General features: G+C 43.3%; 1 protein-coding gene across 1 annotated transcript; it reads right to left on the bottom strand.

Annotated features, from left to right (window-relative positions):
• Positions 1-272: 272 nt before the first annotated feature.
• CCZ1 (CCZ1 homolog, vacuolar protein trafficking and biogenesis associated) lies at positions 273-16,087 on the bottom strand. The gene is made up of 15 exons (XM_070460424.1): positions 15,892-16,087; positions 14,820-14,917; positions 14,640-14,733; positions 14,272-14,349; positions 13,212-13,259; positions 12,504-12,587; positions 10,903-11,078; positions 9,532-9,613; positions 7,365-7,426; positions 6,945-7,056; positions 3,509-3,542; positions 2,740-2,857; positions 1,816-1,974; positions 1,425-1,552; positions 273-620 (listed from the first exon to the last, which is right to left on the bottom strand). The coding sequence occupies exons 1-15, from the start codon at positions 16,003-16,005 to the stop codon at positions 565-567; spliced, it is 1,443 nt and encodes a 480-aa protein (XP_070316525.1). The 5' UTR covers positions 16,006-16,087; the 3' UTR covers positions 273-564.
• Between the last annotated feature and the right edge of the window lie 16 nt (positions 16,088-16,103).

Below are 16,103 nucleotides of genomic sequence, written 5' to 3'. Positions count from 1 at the left end.
CAGCTAGTGGTCCTGTTAAATTTAAGAGGAACCACCCAAAGCATAAGAATACACCTAAAGCTTCCAAACTAGCAAAAAGGAAGGAACAATCATCCGACGTAAGGTTGGGAAAAAAGGAAAAAAAAAGAATGGAAACAGAAAATGCTGAATGTGGTGGGAAAGTCCAGATCTACCTGTCGTCCCCCAAGCAAACGGGTTGACTCACCTCTTCCTCCCCTTCAAAGTTCCCTGGTCTAGAAACCAGCAAGCAGAGACTCAAGGCAAGACCAGGATTTTTACAAACTTTTTAACAATTTATTAGTCTTATTTTCCAGTAAAATATTCACATAATGTCAAAAGAATGGAATGACAGAGATGTAGCCAACTACCTTTAATTCCACATAAATATTTAAAATCTAAAAACCTCAGGAATCATCAGACTAAGTAGAAATTTGACTCTTCAGAGCAAGTATTGCTTTACTATTGTCATTAACCCAGTCAATAATATGACCGATAACCAGCCGTAGGAAACAGCATGCCTGCCGAGTTGTTCTTTTAAAGATGTTTCACAGAGCCCTTGTCAAGTCAGTCCAAGAAGAATATGTTATTGAATTGCGTTGCACAAAGCTTCTTGACCTCTTCTGCAAAAAGAACAGAAAACAGGGACAGAAATTCTCACTTAAGAGGTTATAGGATATGTATCAGTACCTTATTCTGATAATTCTCTGGGAATAAAGTTGGACATAAATAAAGGTCTTCATCGAATTTGACCTTAAATCTTAGAAGCCTTAATATGTTCGTAAATTGAGAGAAATATAAAAAGGCCTGACACATAGGAGACTTTAACACTATTTAACATCTCTTCTTTAGGCCTGAGAGAGCTCAAACCCAAAGTGCTTGAGACATCCACGAGTTGGGGGTTTGCAGTAACAACTTCTCAAATCTTGAGGAATCTGACACAAGCACACAGAAACTCCAGCGGCAGCCCTGAATTGAGGACCAGGAGCTCCACAGTGGCATCATTCTTTGGACGTTAAACTCAATTCCCATTTTCAATGAGGCGTGTGTTAACTGCTGTCATTCCTAATGCATCAACTATTAATCCTAACCACTAGGCCACCAGGGATCTCCCAAAATGCACATTTTTATACATGGTGTATAAAGCCATGGAATTTTTTTTTTTTCTTCAGCATTAGAGAAAATAATTTTCTTCTGGCCTGTATCAAGTTTCCCAAGAAACAGGCAAGTTTTTCACATACTGTTTCAAGGAACTAAGTTATTGAAAAAGAGATCAAGTGATGGTCTCCTTTCAGCATCAGGGACCTCTGCTTAAGAATCTTAACAGTCATGTTTGCTCTATGTACATGCTCCACAGTACACTGAAAAGAGAGTTTGTGAAGTATCAGTAGCATTAAAATTCTGCTCAAACACCAAACCCTATTTACCATTGACTTCAATCAGGTTTGCATTTTTTTGATTCAAAATAACATACAGCTCCCTCTGGTCAGACTTCTTCCCAACAACCCAGTAATCACTCATGGCTTTCACGATGATTTCTTCATCCTCGTCCACTCTGTAAGACAGGAGTTTTAAGACGCAGTTGTTTATTTTATATGTACAGCTTGACTGTGACAAACATTCTGAAATAAGAAATAGGAAACCTGAGTGACCTGAAAAGGCCAGGGAGTCCCCTGTGAGTGACCAGCCACTCCTGGGCTTGATGGCATTCGCCCAAGGCGGCGGTCAGGCCCTCTGAAGGGGCCTGGGACCGTCTGGTTTTTGGAGCTGATGCTCATGAGAGAGTAGACACCTAACTGGAGAGGTGGTGAGAATTACCTTGTGAAATCACTATTGATGTCACCCAGAATCTTCATTAGATCCGGATGGACAGATGTGAGTGACACGCTGGGTGTCTTCCTCATGTGAATTGTACTTTTTTCTGCTAAATTCATGTGGTTGAAGTAGATAAACTTAAACTGGGGTTCTTTTTCAGACCTGTGAATACATGTTATTCAGATGGTAACATTCTGAGAAAACAATTACACAGAAAAGATAATTTCTGAAATATCATAGCATTACCCCAACTATACAGCCACAGTGTCAAAACCCTGTGTGTATAATGGCTGAGGTGGTGTTTTCAACGGCTAGGCCTTCAGTCAAGAACCTCAGTTAAGACAGAACATTCGGCAGTAACTTCTTGGATGTCTGTGACATATTGGACATGACTGAATTTCCCAGTGAGCTCAAGTATGCATTTTAAAAACCAAAAATATGTTAACTGTGATGATTTTCTTTCTAGTACAGTGTTTATAAATGAGTGGTCACTCAGTTATTTGCCGACTGAAGAAAAGCCCCTGCTGACTCACGTCACAGCCAGCTTCACCGAGAACACTTCTGCACAAGAGGCTGAGTGTGTTCCGTCTGTGCAAAGCAAACCCTGCTGATTACCACCGCCAGCATGGACGCCACAGCCTGGGCGGGCCACGTGGGGAGAGGTGCACAAGGCCAAGACCACGGGTGAAGCTGGCACGCCTGACCCCACACGCTCACCCCGCCATCGGGGAGGGCAGGGGGGATGTGCTAACACCATCGTGGGCCAGAGGAACCCAGGAGCAGCTCCCCAGGAAGCCCTTCAGACAGGGCCGAACAGCATGTGTGTCGTCTGCACTCAGAAAACACCATCCACGTTCTAAGTAAAAACCCCTGATTCACCCAAAGCCAGTTAAATGCTTGAGAGCAACCAGGAAGCAGAGTACAAACCCAGATATTCTCTTGTTGATGTTAAATTGCTCACAGATGTCAGATGCCAGCACTGTGAGCTGGGGCCCCACAACGCTGTCCAGTCTTCGGCAGAAATCCAGTGTGGGCTGAATGGAGGCTACGAGTAATTCAAGAAATACCAGTGTCAGGGGGCCAAGGGTTAAAGAACTCAATTTTCACTTCACTGTCTGAACAACAATATGCCAACTACTGATCTGGGAAATAAAACAATGAAATGATCAGAGCCCTGTCCCCTCCGAAACAGAAGAGACACAGAGGGTTCAGAATTAGTTATATTTAAGATGAAACAGAGGCAAAGACTCATCGCACTGTAAATGTGGACTGAAGCATGCCCTGCGGGGTTGTAAACTGACTGGCTAGCCTCAGTAAAAGGAAGGTCAAATACTTATTTAACACACTACAATAGCACTCATGGGCCCGGTACCGTTGGTCCATGCTAATGTTACCTCTTTTAATTCTAAAGCTCCTTTGAGATGGGTGCTCCCTGTCATCACTTCATGGGCAAGAAGGCACAGAAGCAGCAAGCTGGGACTTTTAATGATATTAGACGAGATCGGGCATGTTCAGGGTGGTATGGCCGTAGACAACTTTAATGATGTTAGAAACAGCTAGTGACGAGGGCAGAGGCCCCCGACGGACAACAGGTCTTAAATCGGCCTCTGTGTTGCTACGACAACATATTTATCATTCAGGAATGGAAGGGAGCAAAGTGTAAAGAGACAAGGCTTAGACACATGTGTGTACCCACCATCAATCATAAAGCACACAGCTGCGCTCATCGCCTAGGATGAAAAGAAACCACGATTAGGAAATGGTACAAAAAAAGAGGACTAAAATAACCAAATGCAGCGGCCTTGTTTGAATCTTTTTTTAAACATATCAACTTTATAAAGACTTTCTTAAGTCAACTGAAGAACTCCAAATGGGGCTGGATATTAGATGATATTAAGGAAGTATTATTTATTTTGGTCAGGCATGATAATGGCAGGTGCTGATGTTAAAACAGATGCCCTTAGTAGTAGTTAGAGATACAAAATGAACTATTTATGAGGGGAATGACTGGATGATTTAAAATGCTCTAACAAAAAAACAAAATGTGTAGAGATGAGAGATATTGTTAGCATATTATTAATTAAGCTCTGTGATACGTACCTGGGTATTCATTATTCTAATCTACTTGTGTGTGTTTGATAATCTTCATTAATACAAGTCAAAAAAAACCCCCCAGCAAGTTAATATCACCTGTCTTGCTTTTTTATTATAGCAAATACTGCAGTTATGATAGGAGTAGTAATGGGAACTTATGGCAAGCCAGATCATAAATAAAACAGCCAAAAAAATGTTTAAATTTATCAAAGCCGTGTAATAGTGTTTAAAAAAAAGAAAGGTCAAAACAGAACATGTAGGCCTGAGGCTTCCCTAGCGGTCCTATGGTTATGAATCTGCCTTCCAATGAAGGGGACAGGTTCAATCCCTGGTCAGGGGACTAGGATTCCATGTGCCTGGGGGCAACTGAGCCCACATGCTCTAGAGTCCGTGCTTCGCAACCAGAGAAGCCTGCGTGCCACAACAAGAACTCAAGGCAGCCAAAAAAGAACATACAGGTTTGTGATGAAAGTGCAAGACTTCTCCTCTGAGGCCTGCTCCCCCAGCAACCACTGGGATCCTTCTAGATGATGTGGCTACAGCACCATCACCTCTGGCTGTCGTGACAGGTGCGGCTCCTCTGCGGCTATCTCCCCCGCCCCCCGCCCCACCCCCGGTTCCCAGCCGCTCTAGTTCCTCCACTGGGGTGCAGCTCATGCCTCACGCCCCCAGTCACAGCCACTCTTTATGAGGACGTGAACCTCCCTGTGTCCCTGCACCCCTCCCCACCTCAGACTCCTTCAGCTTTGACTTCATGTTTACGTGGTCAAAGCTAATGACATTTATGCTATTCTGTAACTGAATGGTAATTATTATTTGCCCATAAAGAGGCTGCAAATTGGGTGGCTTATAGGCCAGTTCCACCCAATATAGGTCTTTTTGTTTCAAGTCATTTTGGCTTAGATGCCAACTCGTTTGCTACCAAAATCCCAATTTCCAGCCTCCCCGAGGCATCTAGAGACCTGGATCACTGCTCTTCGCTCTGGCCACCCCCTGGTCTCCTTGGGACGTGGGCCACTCTGTGACACAGAGTCCCAAACCCCGATCCAGCTTGCCTCCCTTGTGTCTGCCATCGGACATTTGTGTACCTGACCCTAGGAATTTATTTAAAGAAAAGAAAACAAAACAAAAAAAAAATGGCCCTTTTAAAGTCTATTTAAAAAGTTGAAGGATTTCAAATACATTAAAAATGTACATAGAAAGGTACACACACACCCCAAGGACCATCACTTTCTCAACAACCGTCAACTCATGGATAATCCTGCCCGATTAACCACGCTGATCTACAATATTAATAATCTCTCTCCCCAGGGAAACATCGTAATTGGAGAAAAATATAAAAAACAGTCAAAAATCTCCAGAGGGAAATTTTCCTAAGGGCAGAGAGCCGATGGAGGAACGGTTATAAAAGACAATCTACTACAACTTAGTATTTTAGTCTTTTATTACAGCTGTGAACACATATATTAAAAAAGAAGCAAGACCTCAAATCAGTAACAACCTTCCATCTTAAGACCTTGGAAAAAAAGAGGTGCAAACTAACCACAAAGCAAGCAGAAGGAAGGATATGTTGACTGGAGCGGAAATGAACTGGAACAGAGAACAGAAAAGCCAGAGGAAAAAAATGAAACCAAAAGATGATCCTCTGCAAAGATCAACAAAACTGAAAAACCTTTAGACGGCCCATCTAGACCAAGGAGAGAAAAGATGCCCATGACTAGAAGGAATGAGACGGGAGGCTGCACTACTGACTTTAAAAGACAACAGTACGAGCCTATGTAATATTATGAAGAAACTGGACACCAGCAACTTGAACAACCTAAAATAGACAAATTCCTAAAAAGATACAACTACTAAAACTGACTCAGGAAAAGAAAATCAGAAAAGACCTATAATAAGTAAAAAGACTAATTAATAATTTAAACACTCCCCAAAGACAAGTTCAGATGTAGGTGGTTTTAGTGTGACCAAACATTTGAAGAATTCACACCTGTCCTTCAGAAAGTCTTCAAAAACAGGGTATCACCCTTATACCAAAACCAGACAAAGAGAAGACATCAAAACGAAAGAGAACAGACCAGCAACCCTCATGGCCCTGAGCTCACGCAGATCAGCTGGGCCTCTGGGCAGTCTCTGGGAGGTCAGCTATAGGTAGTCAGCCACAAGGGTGGTCAGTGGGGCCTGCATCCAGTCTCTGGATGTCAAGGCTTGGGTGAGTCTCCCTGGAAGGCAGCATGCCCTACACTCTGTCACCTGTCACTGCTGGGAGAAACAGGCGCTGTGCCATCTGCACGACTGTCCACAGAGGCCAGCTGGAAGCCTGCGCCTGGTCACGAAGATCGAAGACCCTGTGTGCCACAACTAAGACCCGACATAGCCAAATAAAAAAAAAACCCAACCTAACATAAACATGGGGCTTCCCTGGTGGCTCAGTGGTAAAGAATCCGCCTGCAGTGCAGAAGACACAGATTCAATCTCCGGGTCAGGAAGATCCCCTGGAGAAGGAAATGGCAACCAGCTCCAGTACTCTTGCCTGGGAAACCCCATGGACAGAGGAGCCTGGCAGGCTACATTCCATGGGGTTGCCAAGAGTCAGAAACAACTTAGCGACCACACAACATAAACTTACATCCTGACAACAGTATCCTGACGGAAACTCAAGACTATCCTCGTGGAATTAGCAAGCCCACAACTTTAAAATCAGAGTGAAGGCAGAATCCACTGAAAGGTGGGCATGCACCAAACAACAGGTGACAGTGGCCTTGATGGCCTGACTTGTCCACCTGCAGGACTTGTGAGTCATGGCCTCAGACAGTGACCCTCTCCCAAGTCACAGACTGTTCCCTGGGGACTGAAAATAAACCTCTTACTCCAGAAAGCACCCATTTCCAGTTTTACAATGATCAGAACTTGCGAGGACACCGTTCCAAGGATCACGTGAGAGGCCTGCACATCGACTGCTGTCCCTGGTGGAAGCTGTGCCGGAAAGATCTACTTTAGCATCGACCTGTAACCCTGGAGTGAGAGATGACTGTTACCTTATAAACAATTAAGTGCAGCGCTTCGTAAGTGTCGTCTGTATTTACAAAAATTTTGGGGAATCTGCATTTTGCTTCTGGATCATTAAGGTTCAAGGGGCCAGTGAGAAATCTGAAAAGCAAGCACAGAGATGAGTTGATTCAATCAGGCAGATGTAAGCAGGAATATATAAACAGTGCATTCTTATAAAGGGTGGTAATACACACACCCCCCCCCCCTTTTTTGGGAAGCTAGACACTACTTAGAAAACACATCAGGAAATAAAAAAAGAATAGTTTTAATTCATTGCAACCAAAAGGATTTCCTTTGCTGATTATTGTCAGCAAAGCAGCACAAAGGCAATTCAGTGTTTGTGATTTTATCTTTACCAGAAAAGATAATAAAATCCAGTACTGTCTATCAGAGGGCAGAAGTCCTACCTTCCATAGTGTTGGAGGTTTCCTGGCATTTCTGCCCTTATTGGAGAATCCCTTCCCGCCAACTGTAAACAGATTTAATATTGACAAGTGACTTCTTAGATTTTCTATATTCGAGGCTTTGAGAAACAGCATTCATATCTACTGGTTGACTCCATGCCATGTATCTGTATCAATTTCCCATATTCATCCCCACCAAAAGAAAAAAGGAGGGGGGGAAGATTACAGAGGTACAGAAAGAACTCACTGGTTTTAACCAGAATTTCACTGTACCCTAAGTTCCACATACGGACTTGACAGCAATAACCGAAGGCTGACGAGTGCTAGGCAATGACGTCAATTACTTAATTTCATCTTGTTTCACCCCTGTGGGGAATGCCCTCTCCCAATTTTCCAGAAGCAGAAACTGAAGTTTGAAGAAGCTCACCAATGTGCCCAGTTCCTGAGTGGCAGGGCCGGGTAGCAAACCCAAGCCTGTCTGGCCTCAAAGTCCCTGCCTTTGGTCATGACGCTATGCCTCCTTGTAGGTTTTTATTAATATCACATTCCTGGTTTCTTCTGCTGAAGATACACTATTTCAATATGTGTAGGAAATGAAAAAAAAATCCAAATCTAACAGTCATGATAGCTAAAGTTAACTCTTCTAAAACTTTTTGATGTTCTTCTATGTAAGAACATGTAAGCCTATGTAAGGTTTTAGCATACAACTTGAAAGACCAAAAAACACTGTCAAATTTGAGAGTGAGAACACACAGCTAGCTCTCACAGACGCAGCCTGCACCGAGCGACAAGTCCTTCCGTGTCCGTGTTCCCGCTGCCCCACTGTACGCATCTGGTTTAGACGTCTGGCTCTTCAGGTGTTTAATAAAGTAGCAAGAGAGTTTTCAGCCGTTTCAACAGCACAGTCCCTCCGTGGGAAAGTCTCCTGGAGGGTCCTTCTGAGGGTGTGGTTGCAAGCAGGTGTTTTAGCGTCAAGTGGACCCAGAGACCAAGTCCTAGCTCTGTCGCTTACTAGCTGGGGGGCACTGGGTGAGTCACGGGAGCCCCTCACGCCTGGGTCTCCTTTCTGTAAGATGGAGGTGAGGTCCCCAGCTCTCAGGATGTCACGAGATAATGCAAGTTCTCTGGGTGCGCGTCTGTCTCTGGTGTATGGCACATACTCCAGCAACGTGAGAAGGGAAGTCAGGGCAGGACTGGGGCCTTCTCAAAACCTTGAGATTTCTCATCTAAAAGATATTTTCCTGTTATTTCAAGTCATGGTCTCAGAAAACAGAGCAAGGGAGAGTGCGTGTGCGCGCGTGCACGCACACGTGCACCCCTGGGTCAAAATGATAACTTCGTGGCTCATGAATACTTTACCTAATTAAAGCTAAAAACAGATGCTTTGGGGAAAGCACTGTGGTATTATTTACAGTTCTCTGTAGAAAAGTGGAAGAGTCGGTGCCAGAGTGGAAAAGCCAGGCAGGCAGCATAGAATCCACTTAGGACTAGATCTCGTTTGTCGGTGCAAAGACCACTGTTTTGTCCAAGATCGCGGGCATTCTGAGAGCTCCCAGAACCCAATGTAAAGATCCAATTTTCCTTCCTACACCTCGGCAACTGCAACTGAACAAAAGGAAGAAAAGCTGACATACGTGGTTCTCCGAGCTTAAGTGACACAAGAGGTTTCTACATCTGCGGATTCCACGTTAGCGGATTCCACCAACTGCAGGTTGAAAATAGTCAGGGAGGAGACGCTTGAAAGTTTCCAACAGCAAAACTTGAATTTGCCACAGGCCACACCTACTTATGTAATGTTTACATTGTATCAGGGTTTTTCTTATTTTTTTGTATCAAGTATTATAAAAATCCAGAGCCCATTCAAAGTATAGGGGAGGATGTGCACGTGAGCAGCTTACATGCAAACACTAAGCCATTTTTTTTAAAGCCATTTTATACAAGGAACTTGAGCACATGTGGGTGTGGGTATCTGCAGGGGTCCTGGGAGCACTTCCCTGTAGATACCGACAGACAATTCCATCACTGAAATCACATTAATAGTGTAAACTATGGACTGGAACTGCCCCCCCACCATGTTCCTCCACTCCCCAAATCTGTGTATGTGTGTGTATGTGTGTCTACATTATCTATTTATCCATCTGTCTCTCTAGAGATTAGTATCCCATCATACCTCAGGTTCGATATGCCTTGGAAACAGAGATGTGGTGAGGTATTTGTATAAAATTCTCATGTCGTCTTGTTCTAATCCACTCCTGCAACATCAGAAAAGTACTGTGTTAAAAGCCTGGAATTGGTCTTCCATATTCTCATTGTTTTGTGATTAAAAACCATCTCTCACTCTTTACGTGGGATTATCCGGGGAGCATCAGCAGCTGATAACCACTCTGCTCCAGGTACCAGATTTCTGGGTTACATGGTCACACTTTCACCCACCATCCTGCATACACTGTATGCTGTGGGCAGGGAACTTGGTCCTGTTATGTCTCAGAAATGTATGTGGATTTTAATTCTCTCAATTTCAGTGTAGGCAAAAAGCAGGCAGAGAAAGAAACAAACTTTCGGGGAAACCATCCACTCTGAAAGGAGACAAGAATAAGTGGCAGGTGGAATAGTGCAGAGAAACCAGTAGGAGTCCTTGGGCTTGATCCAAAATCAGTTTTTCAGGTAAGGATGTAAACAGTGAGTCTGTATCTGGGTTGGTTTTTTTTTTCCTATTAAATTGAAATCTCCACTTGACAGAAACCAAGCCTCTGCATGACACCCCCGAGGCTTGCGAGGCCCTCTCTTCTTTCCCAGGTAAGTCGTAGGTTATGTTAGAAGCCTGTCCTGGGTCACCGAGCACAAACTATGTGCCTGAAACACAAACCCAAAAACGGAATGAATCTGAGTGGGAGGGCCTTCAGCTGGCCCCGCGCCCAGGAACCTCAGGGGCTCATCCAGGGCAGACCTCTCTCTGCCCAGGCAAACAGCTGGCCCCCCACGTGGCTGGGGCCCCACCCCGAGGGCTCCTGCACATTTACACGGCTCTTCCTGGGTTTAGTCTTCCGTCATTGAGAACATTTAGTAACAGTTTATCTTTGCTTCTTGAGTAGCAACACTTTCATCAAAGAAATTACGTTTTTGTCCCTATGAGACAAGACCCAAATAAACCTTGAAGACAGCGGGTTAATTTCCTGGTTTATAGCACTTTTAACTTCTTGGATGTTTTTTAATACTAGCTTCTTTAAAAGAAACTATGAAAATCACATTTACTATGCTGGTTCTTTGAAGATGTTTTTGGAAAAATACCAAAATAAAAATAGGATTCTTAAACCTAACATTTTCTCCATCTTTCATGGAACCAGTTTTAAACTTCCCTGCTTGATAATTTTAAACAAAATTACCCTAATTTTGGTTTAAACAATCACTGCCTTATTTTGACAATATCTAAAAAGATGCTTCCATCCCCACCCTACCCCCACCCCTGGCTGTTATTTCCAGTTTGACAACCTATCAATCCAATCACTGCTATTTTTATGATCCTGAAAGAGGGAGTACCTACCAGATGAGTTGATCATTATAAAGAAAGGCAGTGTACTTGACTATACTCAGGCTTTCTTCCACTCTGTTAATAAAGGACTGGATTTTCAAGTAAGTCATTTTATCCAACGGGAAGAAGCTGATCCCACCAAATATATCGAGTAGATCACAGGACTGCAAATGTAATGTTTGCAAATACTGCAGGAAAACAATAAGGCATAAAACTTACTAATAGCACATAGAAGCTAGTACTCTGGCAACTGAAAATAAAAGGTCTTAATTTGTGGTACAATTACATGCTAGCAAACAGCACACTTACAAGGCCAACATGGAGGTGAACCACAGGGAAGTGGATACGGAATCAGTACCAATTTCAAAAAATTAAGTTCAAATGTAATTAGTGTTCTTTCAGCTTTGTGTTTTCTCTCTGTGAGGTGTTTAATTCCTTATTAGTGCTATTCAGATTAGACTGACCTCTGCACATGGTATTATGGACCATTTTATACTAAAATCACACTGGAAGGGCATGCAGTCAGTGATGATGGACAGGGGAGGAATAAAGATGAGAACAGGAACCAGGGGACAGTCAGAGTCAATAATTATAGTCATTAAAGTGAAGAAACAAATAAGAAAAGTAATTCATAAAAACAAAATAATTCACAAACAGACATTAAAGCAGTACAGGGAGAAAGATCAATTGAGACTCATTCCTCTAAGATAAACTGAATCTGACCAGGGATACTTCCCCGGTGGCTCAGCTAGTAAAGAATCTGCCTGCAATGCAGGAGACTGGGGTTCAATCCCTGGGTTGGGAAGATCCCTGGAGAAGGGAATGGCTACCCACTCCAGTATTCTTGCCTGGAGAATTCCATGGACAAAGGAACCTGGTGGGCTACAGACCATGCGGTTGCAAAGAGTTGGACGTGACTGAGTGACTAACACTTTCACTTTTTTCAGGGTAAAATATGCAAAACTGACACTGAAGGAGGAGGAGAACAATGCAGGGGGAAAAAGATCACACTCATGACCACTAAGGGAAAAAAATCTGTGCCATAGTCGCAAACTTCACCGTAAGTCAGTACAGATGACACCTGATCCAATGAAAACAATTGATCCACGAAAATGTGTGATTTTGCTAATTAACGAATCCACCCCAAGGAAGTTTGCTTTGCTTTGGAGTAAGCCCACACTGACAGACGCAGGTGGATCAAGGATGAAGCCAGAAGAGATCTCCAAGGTGCTTTAAGGAGCTGCGCACAATGGGCAGGAAGCTCTGATTCAAGAGTGCAAACCTAGGGACTTCCCTCGCAGTCCAGAGTTTAACTCTGGGGCTCCAATGCAGGGGGCGTGGGTCTGATCCCTGGTCGGGTATCTAAGGTCCCGTTTGCCATATGGCAAAATAAATAAATAAAAAATAAAATAAAGGTTAAAGCTGGAAAAAAAAAATCCAAATCCAAATCTAACCTGTTTCCTCACTGGTCTGATTCTGTCCCACTATGCCTGAGTCTCCACGCCAACTCCAATTTCTAGGTTTGTTTGTATGTGAGAAGCAAACTTGTCTGTATTTCTCTAATAGTCAGTTTGATAACTACCAAGATTACAAAGAAAATTCCAAATACTTACTCGATGGAAGAATTTCTCTAATCTTTCTTTTAGGAGCTTGACACCTCCATCTTCCATGGCTCTCAGAAATGTACCATTAAAAAGCTAATGGTGTAAAAGATTAAGAAAAAAATTTTTTGTTCTTCAATTTCCCAATATAACAAGTTCTTCTTTTTCTTTTACATTAATTCTGCTTATTTCATCCCGCAATTCTTTTTGAACATAGAAAATATTTACATTAGAACGTCTGAGTTATAAGTCATGAAATATCAAAACACTGTTAAGGGATACTGCAATTTTTGTAAAATCACCCAACTGTTCTGGGTATTTTTTAAAAATGTGAACTCACATCTAAGTTTCACTTTATATAAATAATATTGCTAGACTTCTTAAATCATACAAATCTCTGCACTATCTGCTTTCCTTAAGAACATGGATTCTATCATTCACTGATGCAGATACACTCGTAGGACAAGTCGGGGAAGAGAAAAGGGCTCTGTATTGCATGAATCGGTGCAGGCATAAACCTCAATACTGCTTCACAGGCCCCATTATTTCCTCCCCATAACAAACATAGTCACCTTACAGTCATGTAAAGAATTAAGAATTATTTTAGTTTTTAATTTTTTTTACCCCTCCTCCCCCCAAGAATTAAGAATTATTTTAAATGACTAAAATAAACTGGGGTAATTGGCTAGACTCTCAACCTAGAAAATATGTCGTGTTTACCTTGTACATGCTGTAGCACTGCTGGAGCACTGAACTATAAACCTTGTCCTGCAAACAGCACAGAAACACAGCACAGATCTCATTCGAGGGAAAACAAAAAAATAATCAATTGCACAGTAAAGGTATAGTGACTCTTGGTAAAGCAATATAATGTGCATACACATGGCCCTATAATAGTTGTGTGCTGAAACTACCAACTTAAACAGCATATTAAAAAGCAGAGACATTACTCTGCCGACAAAGGTCCGTCTAGTCAAAGCTAAGGTTTTTCCAGTAGTCATGTGAGAATGTGAGAGTTAAACCACAAAGAAAGCTGAGAGCCGAAGAATTGGTACTTCTGAACTGTGGTGTTGGAGGAGACTCTTGAGAGTCCCTTGGACTGCAAGGAGATCCAACCAGTCCATCCTAAAGGAAATCAGTCCTGAATATTCATTGGAAGGACTGATGCTGAAGCTGAAATTCCAACACTTTGGGCACCTGATGTGAAGAACTGACTCATTGGAAAAGACCCTGATGCTGGGAAAGATTGAGGGCAGGAGGAGAAGGGGGTGACAGAGGATGAGATGGTTGGATAGCCATCACTGACTTGATGGACATGAGTCTGAGCAAGCGCTGGAGTTGGTGATGAACAGGGAAGCCTGACGTGCTGCGGTCCATGCTTGGGGTCGCAGAGAGTCGGACACGACTGAGCGAGTGAACTGGACTGCAGCCTAGTTCGGCAGTTCTCTCCAGTAATGCTTGGCTGGAAAATCCCATGGACAGAGGAGCCTGGCAGGCTATACTCCATGGAGTTGCAAAGAGTTGGACACGACTGAGCAAACAAGTGTAATTTTTAGGAGGGCTTTAAACACAGATGAATAGAGGAAGGCAGAGGTAAGAGACGGCACATATACATTTTTATAAGATTGTGCTAATGGAAACAATGAGCACAATATTCCCCTGTGCTAACCTTGAGAAACTTCTGCAAAAGTGATATAAGTTAAATCTTATGAACAAGTCAGCCACTCAAGATATTGGCAATTCTTTTCCTAAAAATATGAAATAAAAAATGACCCATTACCAGCAACTCCTCCTCTTGGTATTCAACAACTGGTTTTCCATCTTTACTTTGCTTTTCAATGATAGGATTCCGAACAACCTACAAATTTTGATACACTGAAATTACATAAGGAATCAATTATATGTGTTTTTAAATTTTCCCCTAACTTAAATAAACTTGAACACATCCCAACACCAAAACTTCTTAAAGGAGCCCCTAATAACAAACACACCAAATAGGAGTTTGATTTTTAAATTGCTACTGACTGTACTATAACTCTCCTTTGATGCAATGACCTGAATTGAATGACTTCCCTGAATTCCTAACGGTAAAGATCACCCATAACTGTATAATACAAATTCAGAAAAGTGTACTGTATATGTAAATACCATGACCATCCAGAAATTTTCTTCTGGTTCATTGAAGAACTGTCTGTTCTTCTGTGTATGTAAAGATTTTGCAGGTTTTGATGGACTAAAGGTCCTAAAAAGGGTAAAAGAATATGTTAGCAACAATCCCTCACCGGAAGTTTTAAGAATTACTGAGCTCTGCACATTGAAAGGCATTACCTTGTAAACTGTACAATAGCTTCACATAATCCAACGTTTCTAATTTTTTCATTCTTTTCTACTTCATTTGGATAATAAAACAAAATTTTATTTTCCTCCTAAAGTATGAAGAGAGAGAATCACAACATTGACATAAGCATTTTTTCTGTCTTAGCTGTCGACAATACTTAGTGTCAACCTCTCATGTCATATGCGGCTAGCTGGCAAGACAAAACAAAGGCCCCTTTTAGAAAAACAAAGATTATCTTCTCTTCACGGGGTAACAGATGCCCACCTGCATGGAAGGTAATTGTGATATTTGGTAAGTCATATGCCATCTGAACTAACATTAGACAACGATGCTGAAAACTCCCATCTTTGGATTTCTTTCTCCATGCTAATTTGTAATACATCAACGCTTGTAAGAAATAAGTGTGTGTGCACATGCACAGACACACACCTCCCCACAAATTAAACCCAGCAGGTTCACAAGCATTTGGACTGGCAGCCTTTAAAAGGACCGTGATTTCCTGCCAACAAAACTTGGCGCCGGACATCCTCTGAGGAAGCTACCGTCCCCACCTTAAAAAAGTAAAGATAAAAAATCAAAACAAACAAACAAAAAAATCAAAACAAAACCATCCGCTCCCATCCGACTTAACTTATTAATTCGGAAAAAAAAACTTTCCGAAGATCCGCCAAGCCTGCATTACAGGACTACCGCCTCCCACTCTTGTTTTACGCTTCTAGGCGGGGGACTTCCAGCAACAAAGACAAAAGCTCAACTTTAATCATCCAGGGTTGATGTCAAGAGAAGAGAGACTCCCACCTGTGTGATTAACCCGACGAACCTTCACTCAATACACAGGCACGGATCTGGGATCTGCAACCAGACCCTGCCCGCGTTGTCTGGGCCCTGCCGCACACCCCCTAGCACAAAACAGTCCGATAAAGGCCAATCGATAAGGGAGACTGACGAGCGACGACCCCAGGCGCGCCCCGCGGCTGCCCGGGCCTGACCCCATCCGGCAGCCCCCCTACCCCGGGCCCTCTGCCGCCCACGGACGCCCGCGCGCGGCCCCGCTCCACTTACCTCTCCCTCGCGCGGCCCGAAGCGCGGGTTGTAGATGAAGAAGCTCAGCAGCGCCGGCGGGAACTGCTTCTCTTGGGCCGCTCCTGCTCCGGCCCCGGCCGCCGCTGCCGCCATCCCGGCCCGGCCCCCCAGCCTCGGGAGCCTCCCTCGGCCCGCCCAGAGACAGCTGCGGCCGGAAGACCGCACTTCCGCCTCGCTCACCGTCGCCCCGG

Source organism: Odocoileus virginianus, chromosome 33 (assembly GCF_023699985.2).
Source record: "Odocoileus virginianus isolate 20LAN1187 ecotype Illinois chromosome 33, Ovbor_1.2, whole genome shotgun sequence".
Classification (NCBI taxonomy): Eukaryota; Metazoa; Chordata; class Mammalia; order Artiodactyla; family Cervidae; genus Odocoileus; species Odocoileus virginianus.
The sequence above is the reverse complement of the archived record's forward strand: the minus strand, read 5'-3'. Positions and strand labels throughout refer to the sequence as shown.